This window comes from Macrotis lagotis, chromosome 8, assembly GCF_037893015.1.
Source record: "Macrotis lagotis isolate mMagLag1 chromosome 8, bilby.v1.9.chrom.fasta, whole genome shotgun sequence".
In the NCBI taxonomy this organism is placed as follows: Eukaryota; Metazoa; Chordata; class Mammalia; order Peramelemorphia; family Peramelidae; genus Macrotis; species Macrotis lagotis.
The window spans coordinates 106,526,885-106,540,234 of NC_133665.1; the positions used below are offsets into that span (position 1 = coordinate 106,526,885).

At 33.6% G+C, this 13,350-nt stretch overlaps 1 protein-coding gene across 4 annotated transcripts in view; it reads left to right on the forward strand.

Annotated features, from left to right (window-relative positions):
• Positions 1-13,350, forward strand: part of RBM6 (RNA binding motif protein 6) — a 98,107-nt gene that overhangs the window by 18,473 nt on the left and 66,284 nt on the right. For 2 of the 4 annotated variants that reach the window (XM_074197987.1, XM_074197988.1), the window contains exon 5: positions 1,195-1,264. The exons of 1 other annotated variant lie outside the window; for it this stretch is intronic. In XM_074197987.1, coding sequence (XP_074054088.1) covers positions 1,195-1,264 — 70 coding nt within the window. Of the gene's footprint in view, positions 1-1,194; positions 12,856-13,350 lie in introns of all 4 variants that reach the window. One more of the 4 variants, XM_074197990.1, reaches the window with a different exon arrangement.

The following is a 13,350-nucleotide window of genomic DNA, read 5'->3' on the forward strand; positions in this document are numbered from 1 at the left end:
CACTTGTTCACTTCCAAGATCTGACACTTTCAAAGTTCCTTACCCTGCTGCTTTCTGAATTCTTCTGAGTTTTTCTCAGAGGAACATTTTTGCTCTTGCTTCCTCCATGTTTCTTTGACCCATCTGTGGTCTCATGTGTAAGCTAGTCTACATTTTTGTCATTTGGACCCTTTTTCTGCCTGCAGGCTGACTTTTGCAAATATGGGTTGGAAGTAGTAGTCCCTTTCTGTTCTTTCTCATCAGATTTCTTGATTGTAATTCATTTGAGTACAAATTTAATGGTTTTGTTATGGTAGGTATGTAGTAATTAGATGATATACTATTTTGGCCAGAAGTCAAAAGATTCATTTTTTTCAACTCTTCTACATACTTAGGTTTGGTCATTTGCTAATTAAACAAGTCAGTTTTGTTTTATTTTTTCATTTACCTTCTTGTGGTCCATATTTATTTTATTCCTGGTTTTCTTTCATTCTTCATCAGTTCATGTAAATATTTCTATTCTTCTGAATTCTTCATATTTGTTGCTTTTTATAGTGCAGTAATATTGCATTATATTTATATGCCATAGATTATCTAACATTCCCCAGTTGACTGGGCATCTACAGGACAAAAAGTAATGCTATGAATATTTTGCCATGTTTGGTATCTTTTGTGTCTTTGACTCTTTTGATAGGTAGAATCCAGGGTAAAAGGGTATGGATATTATAATCACTTTCTTAGTATACTTCTAAATTATTTTCAAGAATGGTTGAACTAATTAATAGCCTCACAAAGAGTATTAAAATTATCTATCTTCTGCCTTGTCCAATAATTATTATTTTCATCTTTCATCACTTTTGCTAATTTTCTTGGTGCAAGGTCAGGAGTTGTTTTGAGTTTCACATTCATCATATTCTAGTAAAGAGACAGCTGGTCATGGAACCTGAAGGACCTGCCTCAAACACTGTCTCTATGAGATTGGACATGTAAGCCCTTTGAACCTCAGCTCTCTCATGCCAAGGGAGGGAGCTAGACTCCAAGGTCCTGATAATTGCTAAAGATTCTAGTATTTTTATTGTCATTGATTTAGAAAAATCTTACATGTAGTTTAATAATTTGCAATTCTTCTTTTGACACCTTTGTTCATATCCTTTGCACACTTGTTGGATAAATCATCATCATAATTTTATTCATACCCATGATTTCTTTTTGCAGATTCTTAATGCTTTTCGGACTTCTGATGGGCTTCCTGTGAAAGATTTGCAGCTAAAAGATTATAGCTCAGGTGAGGGTTTTTTCTATGTGCACTTATGCTTCAGCATATGAAAATCTTTGATTCTTTTGCTACTCAGTATTCTAATTTATTAATCCCTTTCAAGAAATAACAAATACCATGGTCAGGAACCTCTGTTGGTTCGTATGGTGTATTCCCTCAAATATCAGTCTGGTTTAGTTGTAGTTGGGCTTTTTTCCTCCCAAAAGAATTGTTCATCCTTGGAATTATTTATGCATCATCCATGTCTGATGAGATTCTGTGGGAATAAAATATAAATTTAGTGTTGTAAAATATTTATCTCTAACAACATTTAATACAATCTAAAGTTATCTAAACCTTAAAATGTGATATTATATCTTTGGAGTAGGTTTGACTTTTTAAGACTCTGTGTGTGTGTGTGTGTGTGTGTGTGTGTGTGTAAGAACCACATATTCATTAAACTTGTAAACACCTTATTTTTATTAGTAAATTTCAAGGCACAGTTTATTTATATCCTGTTTCTCATAAAAATTATAATTTGTCAGTATAAAAATCTCCATTAAACTGCATCAAGATGAAGTTCAAGATTTCCAGAGAAATTTTTAAAATTAATGGTTCATTTTATGATTTGTAGATCTTTGTACAAACTTATATCTTTGTAATCACTTTATATATACGACCTTAGTTTAGCCAATCTAGATATCCATTATCTTGATGAATGCTGTTTTAGAACTCTAGTAGTCAAGTTTTTTTAAAAAATCCAACTTTATAGATGTATCTTTGTTTTAAATGTAAACTTGATATTTGCCTAATTAAAAAATGAAGCATTAATTCAGTTCATACAATTGATAGTTTATAATTTAGAAATTTTCAATTTAAGTACTTTGTGTTAGAAGACACCATATATTGGGAACATCTACATCTAATAATACAATCCAACATTATTAGACATTGTGAATATCTAGGAAGAGAGTGAAAGGAGTCTAGTTTTGGCATATGTTGTCTGATGTCTGATCCTTATGCATAGAGAAACTTGAAGATCTGTGTTTAAAAGGGAAAGTGAAAGTGGAAGAAATGCAACACAAAGAACTGTTAGTCCTAAAACACTCAACATATCCCTGACCTGACCTTTGGCTTTTTTTTTTATATAATGCTTTCAGTTTTGTTTATTAGATTATATATTTAGTAACTTTACCTTTGTTATACAAATAAATTGGGGAAATGGATTTGGTTTACAGAAACTTACCTTGCAGCCTAATTTCCTGGAATATATCTACTCTTGGAATACCTATTTCTGTAGGTTGAATTTTATTACAAGGAAGAAATGACATTGGAGTTGTGTGATTGTATTGTATGATTTTATGCATCTAGTTCGGATTTCAGACAGATTGCCAGCAAAGTAATATTTCTTGGATATAATTTGAAAGCCCTTACTCTAGTTTTTAGGTTTGGAACTCTTAGAATTTCCTCTGAATAAAAGGAAAATATTCCTTCTACCCTTCATTGCATGTCAAAAAGAGATTTATACTCTGAAGTTATCTCCTCCCAAAACTATAGTTTCTCATGTGTGATAATTTTCCATACTTGAAAAATTCTTGAGCCTTGGGGATAGCCAAGGAAATACATTTTCCATTATTTTTACAAGAACAATGCAATTGCATGGGAATTTCTTGAGCAGCTATCTTGGTACTAAATATATCTTGACTCTTAAAGAACTGACCTAACTTCAGAAGAGACTCATTAGCACTTGTTCTTGCAGAATTTCTTAGATTATACTTTAATTCCCCTGCTTTGTTCTTTATCACTGACTTTAGTCTTGTTACTTTGTTGAAAGTTCAAGATGTATTTTTAACAAGTTTTTTAACTTTATGTGCTCATCTCATTCTCTTTTTTTTAACATTTTGTTTGTTTTCTAATTATATACAATAGTAGTATCTACCTGTCATTTTTGTAAGATTTTGAACTTTACAATTTTTCCCCCACCTTCTCCCCCCCCCCACAGAAGGCAGTCTGATAATCTCTATATTGTTTCCATGCTATATATTGATTGAAATTGAATGTGTTATAAGAGTAAACATAACTGCCGCACCCCCCCCCCCCCCAGAAGATGAGAAACCTCAAGAATAGAGAGAGAGGAAAACAGTGTACTTCAGTCTGTGTTCAGATTCCATTGACTCTGTCTCTGGGGTGAGTTGCTTTCTTTTATCATAAGTCCACCAGAGAAGTTGCTTCAATATGTTTCCCACAGTTGCTATAACTAGCTGTACCTCCACTCTATTCCTCCCCACTCTCATTTATTCTATTCTCTCCTTTCATCCTGGCCCTGTCCAAAAGTGTGTTGTATCTGAGTACCCTCTCCCTCGATCTTCCCTTTCTTCTATTTCCCCCCTTCCCTCCCCCCATTTCCCCCTTATCCATCCCTTTCTTATCATTTTTCTCTAGGGTAAGATAGATTTCCTTACCCTATTAAGTGTATATGTTATTTCCTCTCAGAGCCATTCTAATGAGAATGAAGGCTCACTCATTCCCTCATCTCATTCTCTTAAAGAAGCAATGTTTGTCTTGAAAATCGTTATATTGGCATTTAGGAGTGGTTAGTTAACAAACTAAATCTTAAAAATTAATGTCAAGCCATGAAAAGATTGAGTCTCATCTAAAGCCATTGCAAGATTAGCTATCACTTCTTTAGACAATTGTACTGAGAAATTTAATATTTGAAATTTATGATTGTGTGACTATGCTAGCATCTATTTTTCTTTGGGAAAATAATGGTATCCACAAATTTAAAAGCATCCTTTGGTTTTCTTCAGTCAAAGAATTGAAGCAATTGGGATGAAAGTCCATAAATTGTGAAAGAAAGTTTCTTACTATAAGGTCACTTAGTAAAGCAGGAGGTTCCTAACTGGAGTCCATGAACTTGATTTTTTTTTAAAGATTTTATGTATTTTGAGTTTTGCAATTTTTTTCCCCCTAATCTTACTTACTTCTCTCCCCTCACCCCCCCCCCCACAGAAGGCAATTTGTCAGTCTTTACATTGTTTCCATGCTATACATTGATCCAAATTAAATGTGATGAGAGAGAAATAATATCCTTAAGGAAGAAACATAAAAGTATAAGAGATAGCAAGATCAGACAATAAGATAGCAGTTTTTCCCCTAAATTAAAGGTAATAGTCTTTGGTCTTTGTTCAAACAGTTCTTTCTCTGGTTATAGATGGCATTCTCCATTGCAGAAAGCCCCAAATTGTCCCTGATTGTTGCACTGATAGAATGAGCGAGTTCATTAAGGTTGATCATCGCCCCCATGTTGCTGTTAGGGTGTACAGTGTTTTTCTGGTTTTGCTCATCTTACTCAGCATCAGCATGAACTTGATTTTTCAATATTTTGTTATAATTAGTTTTTCATTTAAAAAAACAAACATTCTGAGAAGGAGTCCATAGATTTTGTCAGACTGTTGAAGGAGTCAACACACAATGGTTAAGAGCCTGCTCCTGAAGTATTTAAGGACTGTGAAATTAATGAAGTTCATTAAAAAGGGGATATCATAGTAGGAAAAAAATGTGGTATAGCATACTCTTATTTTGGGCATGGGAGAGGTAGCATCTTTTCTGTTATTTTTGGGAGAAGAGACTCCAGATCAGTCAATGGAAACATCTGATTTGCTGTTGTAAAGTGTATCCCTATTATTCCTTGCTCCTTTTTAGTTCTTATCCTCTGTATTTATCATTTGGAATTAATTTGGTTTCTCAAGCTACTAGAAAGAGGATTTTTTTAATTTGTAAATTATAGCATTTGGTTACTTTATAAGATACAGTGAAATGAACTTCTTTTCCCAGGATTTGACCTCCTTTGGTTATGCTGGTTTCAGACCTTTTGAGAAGTGGGAAATAATCTTGTAGTACAGAGAGGTAGCAGTGGTTTTCTAGGTCTTTTCTTATCATTCTCTCAGTTTTCTGCCTCTTCCCTCCTCCATTTTTCTCCCCTTACAATGATTAGTTCCAAATTGCAACACTAATTTCCATATTATCTTCATTTTTATCGCACAATTGTGTAAATGTGTTTTTGTATATTTGATTTTTTATTTGTGTGGCATCTGCTTTCAAGGGATAATAACTTTTATAAAGTTTTTTTCTTTGGCTTTTTAGCTAACTATTGTAGTGGCAAAGAGTGTAGAAAAATGGAAACACATAGTCATTCACAAAATGACTACTTTCTTCCCAAAAATTTGAAAAACAGCTATCCCAAATATAACATTGGGTGATATTCTTGTATTTACCACTGTTAGAAAACAAGTAGCAGTTCACTCTGTCTAGCCATGTTATTTTTAACCTCAACATATTGAATATAGTTAGCAAATTGAATGAAAATATCTGTGGATTAGAAAAGGTTTAAAACTTTAAATAATACTTTCCTCAAGTCATTGACATTCCTGTAATGAAAGTACACCAAAAGAGGTAGATTTTTGGAGAATTTTATTTTATATATATATATATATATATATTACATGTTTATAATTATTTATAAATTATAATATATATATTAGAATAGTCACAATATTGTTTTTGTACAGTTTAATGACATATATAATAGGTATTTCTTAAAAGTTAGAAAATTAGGGGTGACTAGGTGACGCAATGAATAGAGCACCAGCCCTGAAGTCAGGAGTATCTGAGTTCAAATCCGGCCTCAGACACTTAATAATTACCTAGCTGTGTGGGAGAGCCACTTAACCCCATTTTCCTTGCAAAAACCTTAAAAAAAAAAGTTAGAAAATTATTCCAGATCTTACTTTCTGAGTGGTTGGCGAGTGGCAAGATGGAAAACATCATTTCTGAGTTTTTCTCTAAGCCTGGAATTGTGAAGGGTATCATAAAAATAGTAGCAACCAATAGCTCACTGGTTCTCTGTTAGCATTCGAATTGACATCAGTATTTCCATCATGACCTTGTTTGGTTGTGGGTAAACTAGCTCCTTGCCTAATTCCTAAACCTGTTTTTTTTTTCAAGGTTATATATATATTTCATTATATATTGTTCAAATATTAAGCATGAAGTTGGTGCTCAGTAATGTTTTGAATGAATTATGCCTTTGTTTTTTTAGACCTTTTGTTAAAAATAAAGCTTTTAGGGGCGGCTAGGTGGCGCAGTGGATAAAGCACTGGTCCTGGAGTCAGGAGTACCTGGGTTAAAATCTGGTCTCAGACACTTAATAATTACCTAGCTGTGTGGCCTTGGGCAAGCCACTTAACCCCATTTGCCTTGCAAAAACCTAAAAAACAAACAAAAAAGTAAAGCTTTTAAAAGTAATATTGATTTTCTACTCTATTTGTTGTGTCATTAATGTTGCCAATGATTCACTGGAGGCATTCTCCATGAAGCAGTTATATATCCCTTGCTCATGCAGTGAGATTCTCAGAACCACCACAGAAAAGAAAGTGTGACTAGTTTTGGTCAGAATTACGGTGATTATAATTTTGAATTGATTGGATGGAATGTAGTATAGTGAGAAGAACAAGGACTTGGAGTGAGAAGATTGTTCTTTTTACTAATACTATAACAATAAGAGGAAAGACAAGCAGTACAGCATGCATACTTCATTTTTAGAGAGACCTGAGTGTATATCCTATAATAGTTCTTTTAAGTTGAGCTTAGAAAAATCAACTAATGTTTGTTGAAATCTAAATTTATTGCACTGTTCTTTTGTTGGTTGCTTGATCTTTTTAAATATTTTAGTCCATAGATAGCAACCAATTGTTAGGCCAAAAATTTGCCATGATTAACTGGCTATAGTAAACATCCAAAAACCATGCTTTGAGCACTTATTTGGTCTAAAATGATGCCTAAAATTGTGGTTGTTTTGATATTTAGATAATGCTTCTTTTGGTATGGTTCCTGAAAGAGATAAAGTTGATGTTCAACTTCTGTTTGCTTAAGGAAAATGTATTTGCAGATAAAATCTTGGAAGAGAATTCTTGTGTTTTTAGTTATTTTACTGGAAGAATCAGTTTTTCCTTGTTCACGCAATAGGAATGCATTTATTTATAGTACTGATCTGTTGACTTTGGTTACAGCAGTGTTATTTTCTTGATATTTTTGAAACTTTTAAGGTTTTTCTACTAACATTTACTCCTCTCAGACTTATTTCTGTTGATGGCATCACCATCTATCCAGTTTCCGAAGTTGGTTATCCTGACTTCTCTGTTAACTTTTTTATTGCCAATCAGTTCTCAATTCTAGTTGATTTAGCTCCATACCATCCTTCATATCTGTTTCCCTTTCTTATATGGCTTGTATAGGTCTTTATATTCTCCTCTAGATTATTGTAATTACTTTTCATTTATCTCTCGGTTTCTGATTTCTTCTCTTTAATCCAATCATTCATATAGCTGCCAAAAATATTTAAAATATTCTTTTTCTATTAACAAAAATTCATTTTCTCTTCTAGCTCTATTTTCCTCTTTAAAAAAAAAAACCAAAAAACAAAACCCTTGTCACAAATATGCCTAATCAAACAAAACACATTCTCACATAGGCAGTGATCAAAAATATATTTTTCTTTTTGTGTCATGTGTCATCATCTCTCTTAGGAGATGAGCACCTGATTTTGTTATCTGTCCTCTGGAATTGTAATTGGTCATTGTATTAATCAGTGTCCTTATGTTTTTTACAGTTTGTCTTTATAATCTTACATAAACTAGTCTTGTAGTTTTGACAGAATAACTTTGATCATGGCATTTATCTATTCAAGGGTTTCCAATGGTTGCCTGTTGCCCCTTGGGTTAACATTTACCAATTCTAGTAATTTTGTTTCAGCCTACCTTTCTGATTTGTTCCCTATTTCTCCCCTTTAAATTTACTCTTCCTTCTAGTGAGCTGACCTACTTGCAGGACCCTGCATTCAGACAGGCTGCCTCTCCCCCCCCACCCCTTTTCACGTTTGCACCAAGGTTCTTTCTTGTGCTTGGAATATGCTTTCTTTTCACCTCCTTCTCAGCATCCTTACTCTACTTTCAAGATCAACTCAGATGGCCTGCTAAAGGAAACTGTTCTGTGATACTATTGGTTTTTAGCAGTTCCCTTTCTTCTCTCCATATCTTTGTACAGTTGTATACCCCTGGCAGAATGTAACCTTTTTAAACTTAACATATTTGTAACCCTAATGCTTTTGCACTTAGGTGCTTATGATTGACTTGAATTGGAATATTTCCTCTGTATGTGAACATGGCAGAGAGGAATTACCAGTGTAATTCTTTTTTAAAAAAAATATAATGAAATCTTCTTTATTGTGTTACCTAATTGAGAAAGAGCTAAGGGAATGAATTCTTTTTAGTCAGTTGACTGTCAGAGGTATGATTGGGAGACAGCCACATCCTCAGAGTTCAGAACCTTGACATGCCTCCCCTATGTTCAGGCTGTGGGGTGCAGACTGGGAAACCTATTGCAAGTGGTCTCAGGTAAGTTGATTTCTTATATCTTAAGCCTTTTCCTCTTGGAGATAACATAATATCCAGCAAGGAAATGCTGCCTAGAAAGAAAAATAAAACGGAAGATTTCACAACTTATCCCTCTGATTTGCACATTTGCACTAAATATTGCTTTTAATTACATATGATATATCTTGTTTTCTCACTACTATGAATGGAATAAGGTATGCTATCTAATTGTGAGGGTGGGAATGGGAAGAAGGGGTGGGAGTGTGTGTGTGTGTGTGTGTGTGTGTGTGTGTGTCTGTTTAAAGGAAGATGGAAGAGTGGTTAGAATTGAGTTGAGTGACTGTTTCAAAAGGCAAAACTTTTTTCCTGTGTAACATGGATGGAGAGAAGGTGAATTACTATCTTATTTTTTTGTTTATTTGTGAATTCTAACGAATAGTTTACTCATGATACAAATACCTATGATTTCCTTGTTTCATTTGTCTGTTTTAGGTGTTTGTTTGATGTGGTTCTCTGAGTAAAAGCTATCTGCATGCATTTTCTCCATATGTTCTGAAGCAGTCTTTATTTGTTTAAAAATATCATTGCTGAATACTGATTACTAAGTGAAGGAAGCACAATGTTTGCGATGGATGGGGGCATTTCACTTGATAAAGTGTAGGCTACAGCACTGCTATGTCAGGTATTTCCCTTGCAGTTAGGGTGTGATTTACCTAATGAGTTAAAAACAAAGCATGTTTGCCTATACTATTACATGTCTGTGCCGCAAATTTATTCATTTCATTTATATGAAATGGAAAAAATATTTATCTAGTGATGAGACAGATACTTTCCTGAGAACTTAAAAACCAACTCAGATAGTCGTTTATGAAATGAGACTTTAGTAAAACATTTTACATGAGCATTTCTTCGTATCTTTGATTTTAATTTCCTAGTGTACTTAACTACCTCAGTAGTTAACTACTCCAGTAATAAAAATAACTGGCATTTATATATCACTGTAAGGTTCACAAAGCACTTTTTATCCATATCTCTGAAGTTAGTACCTGCATTATTTTTTGCAAGGCAATGGGGTTAAGTGACTTGTCCAGTGTCACACAGGTAATTATTAAATATCTGAGGCCAGATTTGAACTCGGGTTCTCCTGACTCCAGGGCCAGTGCTGTATCCACTGCACCTCCTAGCCGCCCCTAGGTCCTGTATTTTATAGATGAGAATATATAGTCTCAAGATGTTACACAGTAAACTGAGATTTGAACTTGTCTTTAAGTTCAAAGACCAAGAACACCTTTAATTGTTCTTCATTGCCTCTCAAGAGATCAAACAAATGGAAACTAAAGATTAAGGAAAACTTTTTATACATTTGTGATTATTAGAGCTACAGCAGGTTAAAGGAAACTAGGCTATGGGGGTGGGTACTCATTTTTTTTTTTGGTGAGGCAGTAGGGTTAAGTGACTTGCTCAAGGTCACACAGCCAGGTAATTATTAAGTGTCTAGAGTTGAACTCCGGTGACTCCAGGGTTAGTGCTCTATTCACTGTGCCTAGCTGTCCCACTCTCACTTTTTTAAGGTTGACATTATGCTGTAGGATAACCATGCTCTACAATAAGAGTTGGACCTAGGATGATGATTCCTTTGTTCCTCATAATTCTTCTCAATGAAACAAAGTTAAAATTGATCTGAGAGTGAACTTCTTATTATGGACTATAAGAGATAGAAGGGATCTTAGAGGTTATCTAGTTCAACTCATTTATTTTATGGATGGATAAGCTGAGCACATAAAAGGAGGGTGTTTAGTAACAACCATAGGCAGCCTTCTTGCTGGGGTACCCCAAAGTTTCCCACAATTTTTTTTAAAATAAGTGGAATTATTTTAGTATCACCCATATATTTTTCCTATTACTTGACTTTTAAAAAATTGTAATACTTTTTGTTTATAATTTCCAGATATTTCCTTTCCCCCTTCTCTACTTAGAAAGTCATTCTTATAATTAAAACTATTTCAAAGAAATAGGGAGGGACAAAAAATTTAGCAAAATCAACCTATTTATCAACTATATCATGTGACTTTTAAAAAAATCGTAATACTTTTTGTTTTTAATATAATTTCCAGATATTTCCTTTCCCCCTTCTCTACTTAGAAAGTCATTCTTATAATTAAAACTATTTCAAAGAAATAGGGAGGGACAAAAAGTTTAGCAAAATCAACCTATTTATCAACTATATCTGATATTTTGTATTATACACATTGCATTGCTTTCTGTGGCAGGTGATTTTTTTTTTTAATATCATGAACTTGCTATGTAGGTTGGAAAATAAACCTTGCTATTTATTTCTTAAGGTAATCTTAAAATGGGGAATAGAAAAGCTCAAATATTCATCTTTATCTTTGTATTTTTCCAGAGTTTTTAAGTTGTTAGATACCAATTATTAATGCTAATGAATCATAGCTATAACTTTGTTGAAATACCTGAATGTACAATAGGATATATATTTAAAATTTCTTGCTTGAGAAGTTTCCATAAACACACACTCTTAAAAGAATTAATATATTTGTACTAGCTTTTAAAACAAATTGTTTCTAATAGATTGAATAGACATAGTAAGAAAGATGGTGCAAATTTAGCTGAAAATTGCAATTTTGAGTTTAAAAACACATGGAAAGATGTCTAAATGTTCTAGTTAAAGAAGTTTGGTTTCTAAAACTACCCAAGTGATCATTTTGTTATACACGAAAAGGTTACTTTACAGATAAATCCTTAGAGACCACAAGTTTAGGTCTTCTAGACTTTTGGTCCAGATTATCTTTATTATGGAATTCTTTTTTATATTTTAAAAATAATGTCCAGCAACCTCAGAAGTAGCAAGGAAGTATCATTAGGAAAGGAATTCCGTGAATGATGATAAAGTTAAGATGGCTTTAGACTTTAAATGATGTTGTTTTAAATTTCTCTCATATTTTTCTCCAGAGAGCTCAGAATTGGTCACATTTTCTCATTCCATTTTTGTGAGCTAAATGTTACTAGAAATCTCAAACCTGACAAATTTCTTCAAATTCGTGAAGACAAACAGTATCTTTATAGCTTTCTTGGTGATGATTTGAAATAAAGTGAGCATATTAATGTTCTGACTTGTACAAGAATTGTTTCCTTCTTTTTAGGAAGTCAAAAATATTAGGACTTATGGATTGCTTTTACTAATAATACATGTGAGACTGAAATGCCTTATAAGCCCCATAGAATATTTCAGTCTTGTTTCATTGATTAATTTACCAAATTTGAGAGCTACTTAAATCATGAGTAGAAGATTCCTGTGGGTAGAAAAAGTAAATTAGATTTTTTTCCTTTTGATGATTATGAAATGTTCTACCTAATCTCAGATAATATTGGTAAATGACATTGGATCTTGTCAGTTCTTTAGACTGTCTATTCATTGAGCCTATGAATGAAAACTTTCCTTAGGACTTTGAAATTCGCATGTAATTGCCAGTGTGGTTATTTATTCAGTCAATAGGGCTACATTAAATGTAATATGAAGTGAGATACCTTAAGCTTCACTTTTTTTGGATGCCAGATTTCCTATTGGTCCAACTTTCATTCTTACAGGTAGTTTGACATTTATTTTCATCATGATGAAAACGCTAACGTGTACTTGAAAATATAGTTCTGTCAGAATTATTTACCTTTTTATATGGTAATAGGTACCCACAGGAATCTAGATGAATCTGGAGAACTGATGTGAGATAGTAACAAAACTTGGATGACATATGCTGTGGATAGAATCATAATTGGAGAATACATTGATCTTTATGGAAAACTAAGTACAAATTTATTCCTCTTGATATTTGCAAATTTTCATAGGTAAACATTTTTAGAGTTTTTTCAGAAATAAATATAGCCTAAGGGGGGAAAATTCACACATTGTTGCTGCTGCTTTGAAACCAAGAGTATTTCTGGGTTTCATCCTTACGGTTGAGTACTCTGTATAGAAATGAGCTCTGGGGAGAAGTGTCTGGTAGAAGTTGTGCCAGCTTAAACCACAAGTATATTTGAGAAGCCAAGAGGCATTCTTCCAGGGCTGAGTGACTCTCACAGAGGCAGAGAATGGAGGCAGAGAATGGACACCGTGGCTGAATGGAAAGCAGCACGCCCAGAGAGAATCCCATGAAACAGAGCTGGAGAGATCAGGTGAGCCTGGGTTGGGTAGGAGATAGTGGTAGCCGAAGGAGAATTTTGGTTCTCTGCAAACTCACTTTAAGCTTTAAGTATTCATCATCACATTCCTAAAGGCAATAGAGAATTTTTTGTTTTATTATTTTTCAAGTTTTTCATCCTAGGAAGCCTGAATGGAGGGAAGAATTATTGAGAATGTAGTTGAGGTACTGATTCTCTATGCAAATGTGTTGCTATCATTCGAAAGATGAATTTGAAGTAAAAACTAGAAATAGAACAAAGCTTGATGAATTGAAGGGCTTTGAAGAGAATCCCTCATTTAGCTTGTGTCAGGTTTAGATTGACAGGATATTTTTAGATCCTCCTTAAGGTAGATTGATTATTGGAATGTTAAGAAAAACAAATGGACATTTGTTAATGTTTATGTGAGATCACTTCAGTTATAGTAAGACATGAGAGTTTAGTGCACCCTGAGATTAGTTCTTAACTAATAGTGAAGAAGGGGTGGAA